Raw genomic sequence first — 16913 nt, forward strand, 5'->3', positions numbered from 1 at the left:
GAAATATTTGTCCATGTCCAAGGGGTTTCAATCCTCTTACATTACAACTTGACAATAACAGTACCTCTATCTATCTATCTATCTATCTATCTATCTATCTATCTATCTATCTATCTATCTATCTATCTATCTATCTATCTATCTATCTATCTATCTATCTATCCCAAAATAATGTGCTACGCCCATATGTAAACCATATATTACACGCACACACAATGATATTAAGTCAATTTTCTCTCCATAGAAATAAACATTTATTGTATTTAACATGAAAAGGCCGACTGTTACAAAATCGTAATCGTCTCACATTTAACATTTATTTTAGCTAAATGTTTGTGGGCATCTTGCTTGAATAAAATAATACAAATACAGAAAAACAGGTAATTTATTAATTTTAATAATTAAATTTTTTAAAGTATAAGCCCAATATGCAGAAGTGATTTTTACATGCCTTTAATTTGTTTAGCTCATCTAGTATGCATTTCGTTTTTAACACAAATACTTGATGAGTGAGGCTCAGAAGTTAAATCTTTTGGTAACAGAGGTTTTTTATTATTATTATTATTTATTTATTTATTTTTAATTTTTCAGGGAAGTTGGTTTTTCCAACTTATTATCATCATGGCCTCCAGTAAGAAGAAATTGGTTGGATTGACTCAAGTGATCCCTGGAGAAGAAAACTGAACAACCTGACCTGCAGTCAGTTACAATTCCCTGTTACACAATGCTGCAGGCTGGAGCTGCTTTACCCCAGACACGTGCTTTTAAAAGCCTATCTTGGGAAATTATGGATCAGACTGGTTTTATGGCTGTTACTTCTGAAGTATATCACCTCACTGACAGCAGTTAATGAGGTAGTCAGTGATCTGAAGGAAGCAATATGCTGGATCTACAAAAAAAGGGATCATATGGCACATCAAGCAGCCAGACAGCAGCAGTGAGGCCCTTCCATCATACACTACTTTACTCACCCAGCCAAGGGATGGATGTCTTTGCCCAGCGAAGTGATGAATGTCTTCAAGGGATTCTATATTTTGGTCATATAAATAACAGCTGTTAATTGTTAGCTTCGAAAAAGTACGGAGGTAAGGAGGCAAGGTTGGACAACTTCATATTGGAACGTGTCCCAGAGTTGGAACTGAGCATTTTATCCATGCTTTCGCTGACTGCCTACTCTGCTACTTAGATGCCTCTCACAAAAGATGTGGTCTGCTGTTCGGTTTCGTCTTCTACCTGCCATCAAGCTTTACCTGCTTGGTTTTAAAGTCTTGTTGGCTCAGCTGTTAAACAAACCTTTGAAGCTACCAGGTCAGTTTAAATTCATTCTCAGTTGCAGCTTCACGAAATGTTTAACTGACTATTTGTTTAATGTTCAGCGTTTTGTCACGGTCACTTACAAAGTAAAAGAACGAGTTCGTAGTTCAGATTACAATATTTCCGTTAGGAACCGTAACTGTATTGCACCAAAGCTAAGCTAGCCATGCTAGCTAGGTAAAGGCTGGAAACACGAGCTCAGAAAAAGTGCTGCCAAATGTTATTTTTGCCGAATTCATTTAAATAACTTCGAAGTCCCATTAAACTCCAAAGTATGTGCCCCAGTGCGTTTACATTTGCCACAAAGCGATGTGGGTTTCAGTTTCTACTTTTTGTTATGGCAGTTCGAACTAGATAGGGTACCACGTAGACGCAGCTGAACTGTCAAATCACCTCATGTGTTTAGTTGCTGAATTTAAGATGCATAGCCGTTATTCGAAAAATAGCTGTGCTTAATAGACAACAGAGAAATGTAATCTAATGTATAGCCTTAAGTTAACTCTATAATCAAACACTGAAATGATTTCCCCTCATTGCTTTTTAAACATCAAAACATCCCCTTTCATACAATCCATATAGCATCTTCAGCATTTAGAGTTGATCTAATCAGATTCCCCTGAAAAAAAAAAGACTTATGAGGTATGTCATCCTAAAAAATGGTCGCCTGAGAGGAAAAGCTTATTTTATTACCTTTCGTAACATAAATATCATGGTTTTCTTTGTAGCATACCTTTTATATTCCTTCACACTGGTCATGTAATAAATGAGTCTTATTGAAGATGTTTTCTTTTTGTACAAGCGCTTGTGCAGTTTTAGTCATAACCAAATAAATTATGTTGCTGTATATATGCCGTTTCCTATAATTTAAATTTGACCATTGTGTGAGCCTTTAAGGTATTTCATTTATTTTTTTATTAAATGATCCAGGAACGATTCTGCTTTTTCTGTAATTCACTTCAAGAGACCAAAGCCACATCGCTGATCACATAAAATGAAAGGGATTAAAGAAAACTTGTTATTTACTACAGAGAAACCTGCACAAGTTTTCTTACCAGGCTACCAGGAAGGGAATCTACTTTCAAATGACATTCTCTCTGATATCTGTGTCCTCTTCTGCCTCTGCCAGTGATGCCCAGACAAGATGGCATGGTTGCCATAGTGACAGGAGGAGGCAGGGGAATCGGCTTTGAGGTAGTCCGCCACTTGGCCAGACTGGGGGCACATGTTATCATAGGTATAGTATCAAACACTCCACTGATATGCAAACAACAAAAAGTACAATAAAAATTTATTCTTTCATAGGTGAATTTTTGAAATGTACAAACAGAAGTAGTAAGATTTCCCTAAGGGATGGATTGAAATCAGTTAAGCATAGATTTACAACAACTTTAATGACAATTACAATTTCTGACATGTTTCTACATGTAATGGTAATTAATCTATTCCATTTTCAGTGCTGTCATCCAGCAGTAAGAGTTTTGTGATTAAAATTCAAGATTCTGGTTAAGGTTCAACAAATTAATAAAAGTAAGAAAAAAAAAAAAGGTAAATATAAACGTACACTTAGAAAAACATTTTAAAGTATAAAAATAACATGAGTTTATTTAGTATTATTTAAACTGCAGGTGGACTATTTTTCGGTTCACAAAGCTTCATGTGCTCTTTTCTTCCTGCACTGCCTGAACTCTTTCAGGTCTAAAACTGGGGATTTCTCCGTTTTTTTATCTGCTCAGAGGAAGGACTCCCAACTTTTCAGTCAAGTGGACATCTCAGAATTTCCAACACACTGCTTTTCCAATACCATTACAGTGAAAAATCTGTTGCTTTCATAGGTGGACTTTTTACTTTAACATTACATCTCATAAACTTACCACCTCAAAAATACATTGCGTGCAGGTCACAACCACCTTTTCACGGTGGCAGACTTGACAAATCAAACCATCTAAGCACTTAAAGCACATGCAGATGTGCAGGCGGAAGCATAAAAACCCTGTCTCATCACACATGATAAGAGTGCCCTCAATTACAGCTGAAATCACTGTCATTAGTTTTTTAAATAGCTGTGCCAGTTAGGCCAACTGTGGCCTACAGAAGGAAATGTGGCCAGTATTTAAATTAAGACAAGATCCCAATGATAGATAAAGGAAAGTATCACATATTGACAAGCTAAGTTTCCCAGAGCAAGCATCTGTTAGAAAAATAAACAATCTCTTAAGTGTATCTAAGTCTTATGCTGTGATATTATATTTATATGTTCAATTTTTGGTTTAAAACATTTTATGAAGTGTGATTAGTAAAAGTTATTGAAGATAGTAGCTTTAAATGCGAGTTGAATTTAACAAAAACCTTTACAGGATGATACCCAAACATACAATTAGAAAAGGTAATTTACAGATGCCAACCTCTTTGCATATACTTTTAGCCTGTCGCTCTCTGAGATGCTTAATTAATATTAGCTAGTCAACAGGGCATTAAGAATCCCCTTGACACCCCACTGATCCAACTTCAGGTTTGAAATAGCATCTCAATGGTTTGTTTTCATCATTACAAAGTGTGTGTGGTGCTCCTCTGTGAAAAGATGTTAGGAGTTTTTGAGGTCTGCTGGGATTAGTAGGCTGTTATTTAGCTTGGCATTAAATGCAAATGTAGGATTATGGAAGGCTTTTTGCATAAATCAGGATTTGGTATTGTTCTTTTCATTAATTTAATCATATTCCTTGTTAAATTTACTTTATATGTGGAACATTAAAATTTCATAAAAAAAAATTATATTTTGGTTTCTTTTAGTATTTCTTTATAATGTGCATAAAGTCATTGTGAACTAAAACAGAAGAATAGTTATAAATGAATACATGTAATAAGAATATGTTTAAAATAGGTTTTTTTTTTTCTAATTTGAATATAGATAGATAAAGCAGACACGGTGTGATCATTTCCACTCATGTAATTATTCATCTTGGGCACCTCTTGATTAGCTTTGCATCCAACATAACAACAAATGGCTCATATTATTTCCAAACCAGGGACTAGGCATGCAATGCCTTTTCATTGGTCCAACACCTTTACGTTATACATCACATTCACCCATTCACACACACATTCACACACTGATGGGGGAAGCTACCATGCAAGGCGCTAACCACGACTCATCAGGAGCAATTTGGGGAAGCATAAATGTGTATAAGGGTGGTTCTTATGTGAGTAACTCCATGTTTCTGAGTGGTTGTAGAAGCAACAAATGGATACTTTTGGATCCCTAGTGCAGTGGTTCCCAACCTAATTTCCCTGAGGGTCCCTTCATGCAAGTCCCAAAAAGCCGTGAACCCCCATCCGCCCTGTGTTGAAATTATATTTGGTTTTTATGCTTTCATTAGCTAGATTTTCACCATAAATTATGCATTCTGGTTGACTCTTTTCCTTGAATTAAAATAAATAAAAAATGAATTAATTAAAAGTTAAGGTAATGAAATCGTGCAAAGTTACTGTTTCTGTGCTTCCAATGTGAAGTCAATGTGATTAAAACATATAGATGATAAAAAATGGGAAAAAAAAACAAACCTAAGCAAATACACCTCCACTTATCTCTGTGTGGACATGGCCAAAATTTAAATCACCCTGGCTCTAAACAGTCAAAGCCTCAGAGACATGTATCATAATTAAAAATTCAAGCACTTTTGCAACTGTATTTTTGGCCAGAAAAACAAATTGCATCTATGGTTCTGGGGTTTGTAGCATTGGTGCCGATTTATTCAGGCCTTAAGGGCTTTACGCAGTGTCTTGCTGTTTTAAGAACACTGCTCAAGGACAGAGGGCTCAGATGTTAAGTTGTGGTATTTTGTTAGTCTTGCCAAGACTGTTATCATTGCAATATTTTGGGTTAATTAGGACTCTGAGTTTGAAAATTAGTTTACCAAATTTTGCCTCCTTTAAAAAGAGGCAAGTTTCATGTTGCTTTTTTGTCACTATTTCAGAAACATCCACTGCTGTGTTTTTATGCAGCAAACAGCCATCTGGAATCAATCAAATGTCTCCTTTTTTCTTTAATAAAGATTATGATAATTTGGCCACTCTCAGGAGGTTTGTAGTATTGGGATTTTACCTCCAAAGCAGCAGAAAGTGGATCATGACTACGTGAATAGACCTACATGAATAGCCGATATTCACTATAGAGGAATAGTAATAAAATAAGCAGGATCAGATTTACCTTATTGAACCATCCACAAGATTCATTATTTAGGGACTCATATGAGACCATACCACCCCATATGAAGGTATACATACATTTAAATATAAAAATATTCTCAGTTGTACAAAACATCAGATATTTTTTAACAAATTGGTAAAACAAATGAACAGTAACAATTGAATTGATCTGTTACAGTGATAGAGCCAAACATTATGCGCCTCTTCACAGCGTGATCCATTACATCTGATGTTTCCTCTGCTGCAGAAACAGGATGACATCCTCTTTAATTGTTCACTATTGCTGTTTTGAGGGTTCTGCTGGGAATTAATGTAACTGAGGAAGTGCAGTTCCTTTTCCTTCAAGATTTCTCTAAATGAGATTCCTTTGGCATTAGCATCTGCACAAATGTACACTCCCTGAGGGCTTGAGTTTATTTCTTCTGTGTCCATTAAACTAAGAGTTTTACTCTTAACTTTTCTTTTGGCTCTGTTAGTCTGAAGTTATACAGTTGAACTAATTCTTCCAAAACTGGTTATATGATAGGTTTGGTTTGAAATTATTAAGTGAAATATATGCAGTTATTTTTCTTATTCTGTCAAGTAAATACCAATTTGAGGTGTAAAGCCTTTCAACAATCAATGATAATTTTATCCTAGAAATTCATCCGAATTCTATATTGCAAAGAGAATACTATGATGGGAAGTAAATGCTTTATAGCGGTCGAAGTCCACACAGAAACTCATCCAGTTTCCCTGCTATTTCTTGTATTGCTTTTTTGCGCCATACAATCATATAAACTACATCACAAGCTGTCGCTATGTTCAGGCAATAGGAATAAATATGTCCTTATCGTTTCTGTAACTTCTCCCTTCCCATCAAGCCATGATGGGGTTGGAGCCCTCTCTGACAAGGTCATTGCGAGAAAAAAACAAAAACGTAGCTGTATTTATCTTTCCTAAGAGTGGAGTTTAACCTCCACTACATTTGAAGTATTCTTTGAGACTGTGGGTCATAACTGGATGAGACTTCCTACATATGAGAGAGTGCTACGTATCATTAAATTAAACATAGACAAACTTGGTCAAGTAGCTATTGTAGTCTCAGACGATCCAATGTGTTTTTAAGCTCATCCCACAGCTGATTACTGCAGATGTCTTTCCATTTCTGATACACCAGCTTCTTGAGGTTATTCAGAAAATGAGAATAATAATGTTGAAGTGGATCCCTCGCTGATGTTGAAGTGGATGCAGAGTGGAGTGTTAGTTTAGTGCTAGTGTGAGACATTTGTTTTTAGACCCTGCACTGTCAAATGTTAAGGGATGTAAACCAAGGAAGTATGCTTGAAGTATATTTCAGGGAGTTTTGGATTACTAAAAAAGGATTTTGGGTGAGAGGTGAAACATCTTCAAGAACCATAAAAAAGAAGTCATCGATTAAGAAAGAGACTGGAAGAAACTGGCTGGATAGCACAGTTGGCAGAGCATCTGTCTCCCATGTGGGAGACCCAAGTTCAATTCCCCTAAGGGATGAATATTAACACCTTCCAGTTGGGCCCTTAGGCAAGATCCTTAGCGCTTCTATCTAACCATTTTAAGTTGCTTTGGATAGAAGACTAATGTAAAAACATGACTATGTAATGTATCTCAAGATGTCCCAGTGAAGCTGCCAGGTTTTATGCCACTGTACCTATATCAGAATGTGTGCTTAGCAGTCTCATCATTCAACATATATATGTTACATATATATTTGGAGATGTTGCACTGAAGGGATTGATGGGTAGACAAAGTTTTTGTGTTATGTGAAGACCCTTCATTCCAACCACTGTCTGGCCCCTCCACTCTTAATGCACACGCAGAAGAAATTATTAACAGAAGGAAAGCTAGTTTGATTACACTTGATTTTTTTCCAACTCTTTTCATACCCTTTTAGCAACTATTTTTATTGAGGAAAAAAACACTACCTTGCAGAATTATTATGGTTTTTTGAAGAAAGAAAGAAAGAAAGAAAGAAAGAAAGAAAGAAAGAAAGAAAGAAAAGAAAGAAAGAAAGAAAATAAATGACTGACTGACTGACATACAGACAGACATTCTGTGAAACACAGTCCCAGTCTGATACAGCTCAAAGAGAGGAACCCAACGTATCAGAAGGAGGTTTGGTAATTCAACCAAATAAATGTATCAGCTGAGTACTTCAACTCCACCGCATGACAGAAGACACGAAGATGAGTCAAAGAGAGACTGAGACACACACACAGACACATACACACACAAAAGTATTCCGATTCTGTAGGAAACAACTGTGTGTAGATGTTGAAAGTATTCCAGCCAAAGACTCATTTATGTTCCCTTACATACGTAAATAGCAACGTCCATTTCAAATGTTGCCATGTGTTGCCGTCCGTTTTTTGTGTGACTCCACAAGTGTGCAGTGCTAATTTCAGAGTTCACTCCCGTGAGCCGACATCAGTTTCAGACACCGTTTGGCTATAAAGTTTTTTTGCAACCGCCCAACATGCCCTAAACACTCGCGTATAGTCTTCAAAAGCTTGCATGATTTCTACAGTTGTTGTCCTCGTCTTCATTCTTCTTCTGCTTTTTTGTTCCCTTCCTGGTCCTCTTCTTCTTTTCTGGTTTGGTTCTTTCACTGGTCGCATGTCAGCTATTCTGTTTACCAGTGCCCCTGCGATTTCCGGTGGTATTATTCCATCTTCTGCGTCAAGCAATGGCTGAAAATGGACCAAATTACGCACGTAACAGATGCAGAAGACAGGCAAAACTGTCCGTCAGTCTGCGTATCCATCTTCTGCGTCGAGCATAAATGGGCCTTAAGCTGTTTGTCTGTGATACAGTTATCTATGTACTTCATTAGATAAACACCTACTTTACATGAGGCTCATTAGACTTTACCCTTCTTCTTAAAGTCATTGAAATTTTCTGTCTCACAATTCAGCACCATGGACAGTGCATAACGATTAAGTGATTTATTACAGTTTGGTGTTCTAACAAAAGAGAAAGAGGGAACAAATTGGACATAGATAATAGTCAGCTATTACCAAGCCTCAAATGGTGTATAAGACAGCTGTTCCAGAAAATTACAGCAAATGAATATAAACCTGCTATGGTTTGAAACCTCGGAGTGACTTCTCAAAGAGTTTTCATACCATTTGGGAACATCATCAAGCACTGCACTCTTCCCATTAATTACCTTATCCCATCAGTAACCTCAAGACCAGGGGCTGGCGACAATGGAAACTATATTAATCCCAGCTACAGAAGCCAGGATACACAGATTTAAATAAAACAAGGGGTTACTATCAGTTATCGTAGCTAAAGTCCTGAGGATTTTAGTTAAATTTAGAGTACCATGTCTTGTTATGATTATGTCTTCCTCGTAGAGAAATTTTTTTCTCACTTCTTTTACAGACTCTCATTTCTTGCAATGCCTCTTCCTCCTCCAAGCAGCTATCACAACCACTTCAAGGGCACAATTTAGGACATACTCTTTTCTGTGGTAAATAATGACACAGTTGGCAGCAAATTATGTACCACAGAGCTAAGTGATATTTATTACGTACTGTCCTTCTTAAATTTTGTGTTGTAAAGGAGCTCCAGTAAATACAGAGTAAACCACGCTGACATCCTTCTGCTGTCAAATTGTTCACGCACTTATTTAGTAAGGTAGTTTTTAACACTATAACAAGATTCGTGCCAAGCACAAACCACTTTTAAATTTGGCCCAAAGGACAGTTTTATTTAAGGTGATACCTTTTAAACACAATTGCATTTTAATATTAAACACCAGATGTCACTTATAAAATCGACCTGTATTACTCTGCCATGTTCAGTTTATCTATTGTTGTATTATCTATTATCTAGATATTGTATTTTCTATTGTTTCATTGAGCTAATTTTTTTTATCCTAAAATAATTAGTAGGTAAACTATTTCCTCAGGACATGTTTGAAATTAGCTATGATAACTATTTTGGGATTCGGTTGCTGAAAAAAATGTATTTTGTTATCTTGTAGATTCCATCCTCATGAAAGAGAGAAGAAAACCACATTTGATTTGAAGCCTAATGCTTTAATGTGAGCAAGCAGCTTGGGCTGATATAGAAAAAGATGCATGATTGTTGTCAGTCCAACAGTTCATGTCAACCTCTTAGTGACTTGCATGGTGCAGTGAGTTGTCCCTGTGATTTCCTAGTAATTGTAATGGACTGAATGCAACTTGCCTCTGCTGGGCTGAGGTCCTTGATGCTAACTTTGCTACACAGACAGCATCCTTTTATATGTTCTGGCCTGCTGGCAGAAATAGCTACACAGGCTTTTCTTCCACCTGTTTCTCTATGTATTAAAACATGGAGCTTACACATGAAAAAAAAATGACATTATAACATTTTGTAGTGATTTTTATTAAGTGTAATGTTCCAAGTCAGCAAACATGACAGTTAAAGGGCAACTTGTTGTGTAAAAACGACTGAAAGATTTACTCTTGTTTCTATCGTTTATATGTGTGTGTTAGTGTTACATGTCACACAGAGGAGCCGCATCTTTCAGCCCTGCTCGAACCGCAGTGCATCAGGACAAATGATGCTGCGCCCTTGAAAAGCCCTGTGTGATAATCCAAGATTAGCGTGTCTGTGTGTGCGTCCAGAAAGGAAATGAGAGTATGGGTGTTTCCTATTTATGTGTTTGAGTTTGGGGGCGGGGGCTAGAAAGGCTATTAATGTGTGCATGCAGCTTCTGTAGCTATATGCAGCAAATCCTGGCATTTGATAAATGTTCTAATAATGTTCTGTTGTCTAACCACTTTACTGACTTGTAATTTCTTTAACTTTGCTGGCAGTGTGAGTATAAGTTGGGACAGTCTGTAAGATATAAATAAAGGCAAGATAAGATTAAATATTCTTATCTAATATATTTCATTGTGTGCAGCCAACAGAAAATCCATCTCATATCAGAGTCAATGGCTGCTTTTCTCTCTAGAGTATTGACTTTTGCTAAATGAGCGATATTTTTTTTTTAATATCAAAACAGTAATATTGTTGAAGCTCTTTATGTTGAATGAAACTCATCTGCTCATGTGGAATGATTGAATGCTTGAACTATATAAGAAGATCTTTGAACAGATATTATTTTATTAATCTTGTAATTTAGGGGAAAAATAGACTTATCTGATCGATTCACAGAGCCTGTGTGACCTGATCAGTGTAAAAATGATTTTTACATTTTATTAAAAGAGGTTTGTGCCAAAAGAGGAACAGATTGCAATAATAATTTAACTGATCTTGGGGGGAAGTGTAACACACTCATCTTCCTCTTCTCTTCTTGTGCTGCGTTAGCATTTGCATTAATCTTACTCAAGCTTCTAGTGGTGACAGTTGTCCATGGGAAAGACAAGGTAAACTGCTGTCAGATTAGGGAGGGTGTCAAGTTTTATCACTAATAAAATGGAAACCCCTGCTGAGTTTAGGCCCAGTAGTTCCTCTTTGATCAAGAATTGGTGTTCTTAATGTTTTTCTAGTTAAAATCCAGCTTTATGTTTGACTGTTATATATGCTCATTTTGAATTAGATATTGGTGGCAATAAAAAGAAAAAAGGAAGGGTGTGTGTGTGTACATGTTAAATATGTGAATGCAGTGATGTCCATATGTTAATTTCCATACGTTAAGAGAAGCACAACTGTTTTCATTACAGATGCACTCCCATAGTTTTTAGTATGTTTTTATAACTTTATTATTTTAGATTGAGACTGTACAAACTACAATTCTTTATTTGGAATTCTCCCACCAAATGCCAAGTTAATCATTTTTAGAAAATTTAAGAGTGAATCATTTTTTCTAATCAAGGATTCCACAGAAGCTTTCTGAACAATTGAGGCAGCCATTAAAGAGTTTTTGTTGCTGTTGTTTCTCCTTGGTCAAGGGGAACTACAGAGGATTGATCAAATAATGTCCCTGTAAGCAGCAAAGGAACAAATGTTTTGTTAAACCATTTACCATGAAACGCGTAGACACTCTTGAATGTAAAAGAGCTCCTTTGTTTCTGCTTTCCACCAGAAAAACTGCTATCTGAAGAGAGGCATGTCGTAGTGAAAGTTATCCTAGGTATATGTTGATAAAAATGCATACATTTTGATGTTTACAAATTGCAATCAGAGAAAAATGTAAAAATGAAAGAACTGGGAAAACCATTGTTTTATAAATTATAAGTGTCTATATTTTAAGTGGAAGATATTACATCCTCCATCCTGAACATCCCTTGTAATACCAACTCATTAAAAGCTCAATAAATGCTTTAAAGGTATCATAAAACTTAAACTGTGATTGCACAAGCACCATAAAAGATACCTAAATCTGCATTCAGTCTAGAATCAACTGTATTTATTTATTTATTTATTGCATAATCTTTGAAACTAGGGTTGCAATAAAAAAATCTTTACTAAAGTAGCAGAAATATTTCATCTGAGTCTTTGACATTGATAAAAACTTTCCTCAAGGGCGAAACTGATGTACCATGAACTCTGAAGAATTTGAAGAATCTTATTTTTTTCTTTCAAGATGCAAGACCAGAATCCTGACAAAAAAAATAATAAATAAAAAAAAAAATAGAAATCAGCATGAATTTTGAAAGCCTTGAAGGGCTTGTCAGGCATGGTATTCATCTGTGTGTCTCATTTTCTTTTAGGTGGAAGGGATGAGCTGGAGGGTCTTGCAGCCGTCAGAAGGATCCGTGAAGAATACAAGGAGGCCGAAGGTAAAACTGCAAACACATTAACCATTCACAAAAACACACAGTGCTTGTGCTCAAGTGTGCTTGTTTTTATAAGAATATATATCAGTATCAATATGTACCTGCTTTAGTAAGCAAAAGACAGGCTGCATCAGTCTGTGCATCAGCCTTGCTTTTAACAGCTTTTACCAAGTACACATACACAGCTACACACCTGCAGTTATGCACTCATTATGCTTCCACACTAGACTTATTGGGGTGTCGTTGTTGCCCTATGATGAAGAGAAAGATTCAAGGGAAAAGGCTGTGCGAGTGAAAAATATGGATGATAATAAAAAATACCACCCCATTAGCTGTACCTGCGAGCAGGTCTCCAGATGTTGAGGCCCCAGCTGACTGGTGGGTTCAGACCCAGAACCTTCCATTTACGACTGTGCTAACCAGAGTCGCAGACATTGCCTCCATTGTAATGAATAAATAACTAGATAACATTTTAGAGGAAGACGGAGGATGAAGAGGAGGGCGGAGGACAGTATGACAAAAAGATATATGAAAAGAAAAAAGGGGAAGAAAGAGGAGATGGAAAAAGAATGAAGGTACAGATGGGGTGATGGAGATAAAAAAAACAAATGATAGCAGAGATTTATCACTCCATCGACTAAAGCTTACAGGGTTCTCTGTAACTTCAGTGTTGAGAAATTGAATCGGCTGACCTTCACAGCACCATAAATTCCATCACTGTGTCATGACAAAGAGGCGTCATAAGTTATTATTTTCTGTGCCAAATGGCCTTGGGTTTTTACCACCTTGCGTGTCTGTCGCAGTTTACCTCACAAGGCTTGATTACCTCAGAGGCTTGTACTCATGTAGAAATGAGATTTTAGTTACAGGTAGTTGATTTAATTGTAGGTTCTCTACACTTTTTATAGCATTAAGTATAATTAAAAAAAATATATAAATGTATATTCGACCACATCTTGCAGTAGGTGCATTCTGTTTCTCCTCTTTCCATCTGTGTTCTGCAGCATCTTTCTCCACCCTCCCTCTTAGATTTTCCAAAGCCTGGACAACTACTGAGACTTGTCAGCACCCTTGAAAGTACATGCTGTTTCTTTTTCAGATGGGAAAGGAAATTGTAAATCAGGTTGTCCAAAAACAGACTTTTTGCAGCCTTATTGTGAAGCCTTAATTAACCTAAACTAAAACTAAACTTCCATTACATTTCCACCACTTTTCTTGTTGCTGATTATCTCTGTCTCAATAAAGATCGGGCCAGTTTAACCATTTTTATGGAAACTTTGGTATGTTATTTGATCTCTTCTTCCTACAAATCCATGAATTATGTTTTCCATTTACATTTCAAACAACATCCCAACATTTTCTTTCTTTTAAGAAATGTAGTTGTAAATATAGCAGCACCAAAATGGATGGTTCATCTTAATGGGCCTTGCAAGGCAAAGCAGCAGCAGAGGGCGGGCCGGCCGGGTCCCTGCTTGTGTATGTCAGGTACAGAGACAGCCGCCATGTAGCTGGTGTTATTGAAGTCGATTTCCCAGGACGGGGCCGTGGTGGAATTGATTACTTCTTTTGTAATTGGCAGGCACTGAGGCATAAGGGACAAGGAGGTGTCTGCAGCCAAATGCTTGTGCACTGAATGAGAATGTGTGAATGTGTGCGTGTTTGAGTGTGTTTGAATGAGACAGTAATGGATTCTCATTAGTATGTGAGGTAGGAGCTTTAAACATCTCTGTCCAAACGCCCTTTGGCATCCTTCCCAGTGTGTGTACATTTGTCTTTTAGGAGCAATGGGCGACAGCTCATAATAGACACATAGGCTACAGAGGAGGTTTTTAACTGCTCGCTTCAGGGTGTCACCAGTGCGGGAAAAAATTTATTTCACTATGAATTATCCTGATATGCTTTATTGAATAGACAGTATAGTTAATTGGAGTCACTCTGAACACTTTGACTGTATTTCTCAAGCTGGGTCATATCTCTATAACTGTGGACTCTCATATTTTCAAGTAAACTTCACCTTTACATAATATTAATCTGTGAGTTCCAGATCTGTGGAATAAAATTAGCCCCATGGATTTATGGTTTATTTCATAGGGATCAAAATTTGAGGAAATTTGCCAGTAAACCAGAGTAGCTTACTTTTTTTCCTTTCTTTTCATCTGAATCAGACTTTAAAAGTGCAAAGCAATTCTTGTTGCTAAAATGAGTTTTTTATCAGATCTATATTATAACCTTAAACCTTCCAGTGATTCTTAAAGGCATACTACATAAAATCATTGCAGCTGGAGCAAAAGAATCAGAAATCTCGTTGCAAAAATCTGTTTCCATATCAGAAGGAAATTAGATGGAAAAAGGCAAAGGTTTTTATATACTTATTATAGTATATAATTTTCTCCACTGTTTTTATTTTTTATGTTTTCACCACAAAGTAAAAAAAGTTACAGAATAGGCTTTCTGTTTTTTGCTAGTAGGTGTGTCCCTTAGCCTTCTATTGAAAAACATTTGTGTATACAGAAATGTCCAATGGCCCTCAGATTTAGCTTGACAGACATTATACTTTAATTTAGTTAAGTTGATTTGGCCTCTGTATTGTGATAAAGATTAATTTTAGCCAACAGTTTGCTGAGCAGCAGTCATCATGATATTGACTAGTAAATAATTCTAGCAATCTATAAGATTTCCATTGGATCAAAGCCACTGATCGTTGTGCAGCAGGGATTCGTGATGGGTTTTACATATATATAAAACAGTGAAGTTTTTGCATTATTAATTGATTCAGTTCTTCATTTATTCTACTACTTTAGCCTACTTTATAGGCTAAAAAAATAGTGCACTATGTCTTCTGAACATTTTTGTGTTGCATGATTTCGGTTACAGGTATATTTATATGTAAATGTGTTGTGGTGTTTTTGTTCCAGTTGGTTTTATGTTTCAGGGTATTGCCTAGTCTAAAAAAGGCAATGTCCCTAGAAAACCTTTTGAACAATCCGGTAGGGATATGATAATGACTTCAGAGAGCAACTGGGCGCTATTCAATGAAGTTAGGGCATTTTACCTTAAATTATGAACATTCGCTGACACACATACACACACATACATGCAGATCCTGGGTATTTCTGTATTTTTGCCACAGGCAGCACTGTCTGTCCACTAACTTTAGTCACGGTGCATTTGAAAGTAACACGCTGTGCCTCCAGCAATAGGCCTAGATTATCAGCGTGAAGCAAGGCAACCTGTGTGTTTTTCTGGTTAACATACATTACATGTTCTCTCAACCTAGGTTACCAAAATGCATCCTCCTTGCAAACAGTGTTGCTATGTTACCCAAGCTCTGTGATGTCAAACAGAATTCAAATGTAGAAGAGACTAACCTTGTGAGAGTTTGCTCCTGTACCTTAATAGTATTTGTTTGATGTGTAAAGAGGTGTTGCAAATGATATATTTATATCTGATTGTGAATCTACAGGAGTGCTGGGTTTTACTTGTCTTTTTGCTGTGTTATTAATGTGTGCATGACAGCTTCACAGTACACATTAATTTAAATTTATAACTGTCTTGACAAGAGTGAGTTTCATTCTGTTAATAGCACAGGCTGCAGTTGACTGAAGCACCAGCCAGCCTCCTCTCCCCTACATCAGCTGAATAAAAACATCTGTAGAGGAGCTGACACTGGCATGTTGCCCAGAGCTAATATTCTTGGAATTCACTGCATTGTTTATCAGACAGCTCAAAGGGAAGCTACAGTATATATATTTCCTTCTACGGGTGTCACAAGATGTGCTTTCAGAGGGGACAGTTTGTTCACCGTGTATTTTTATTCCTGGTTCAGACAGTAATGTTTAGTAGGTATGAAACTGTGGAATACAAAGGAATGTTGGACTTCATCCACCTCATACTGTCTTGTATCCTGCAAAAAGCAAAATGAAATCAAGAGGGAACATAACGCTAAATCAATCCATTCACACCAGGTTATTTACTACTACCTTTAAAGCGTGTTAGTAATGCAAGATCTTGGGTCTGTAGGCAAGTAAAAGAAAAATTAAATGTGTTTACTGGCAGCGCATTTTAATATCAGATTTAGGTGTAATTCAGCTTAATCATATCTGCTGCAGCTGCAATTGGGACACAAGATGCATGTTAAAGCCAGGTGGAAATGCGAATTTATGGTTACAGTAGTTGGCTGCACTCCCATCAGTTTTTTTTTTTTTTTTTTTTTTTGACCTTATTTGCGCTTTTTAAATTGTTTTGCAAATAGTAAATGGTCTGTATATATGTAGTTTTTACCCAAGGCGCTTTACATTATACATCACATTCACCCATTCACACACTGATGGCAAAAGCTGCCATGACAGGCAGCTAACCACGACACATCATGAGCAATTTGGGGTTTGGTGTCTTGCATAAGGACATGAGCTCTCCAGACCAGGATCGAACAGGCAACCCTCAGGTTACAAGATGACCACTCTATCCACTGAGCCATGCCACCTAAGGAACACCATAAGGAGCAAAAAAGAAGACACATTAACATGAAGGCCTTAAATTGAACTCATGTACAGTATTGAGACATGGGCATAAAATGACTTGTTAATTCACAGCTACTCAATGTAGTCTCTTCATATTTTTTTTCCAAACAAATATTTCAAGATGTCTGTTATGTAAAAG

The 16913-nt window shown here is 36.7% G+C and overlaps 1 protein-coding gene across 1 annotated transcript in view; it reads left to right on the forward strand.

Annotated features, from left to right (window-relative positions):
• Positions 1 to 769: 769 nt before the first annotated feature.
• LOC121650664 (dehydrogenase/reductase SDR family member on chromosome X-like) overlaps positions 770 to 16913 on the forward strand; it is a 35444-nt gene continuing 19300 nt past the window's right edge. Inside the window, exons 1-3 of the mRNA XM_042002277.1 lie at positions 770 to 1308; positions 2441 to 2548; positions 12189 to 12257. Of these exons, the coding sequence (XP_041858211.1) occupies positions 1203 to 1308; positions 2441 to 2548; positions 12189 to 12257 (283 nt within the window). The 5' untranslated portion in view covers positions 770 to 1202. The remainder of the gene's footprint in view (positions 1309 to 2440; positions 2549 to 12188; positions 12258 to 16913) is intronic.

Source organism: Melanotaenia boesemani, chromosome 12 (genome assembly GCF_017639745.1).
Source record: "Melanotaenia boesemani isolate fMelBoe1 chromosome 12, fMelBoe1.pri, whole genome shotgun sequence".
Classification (NCBI taxonomy): Eukaryota; Metazoa; Chordata; class Actinopteri; order Atheriniformes; family Melanotaeniidae; genus Melanotaenia; species Melanotaenia boesemani.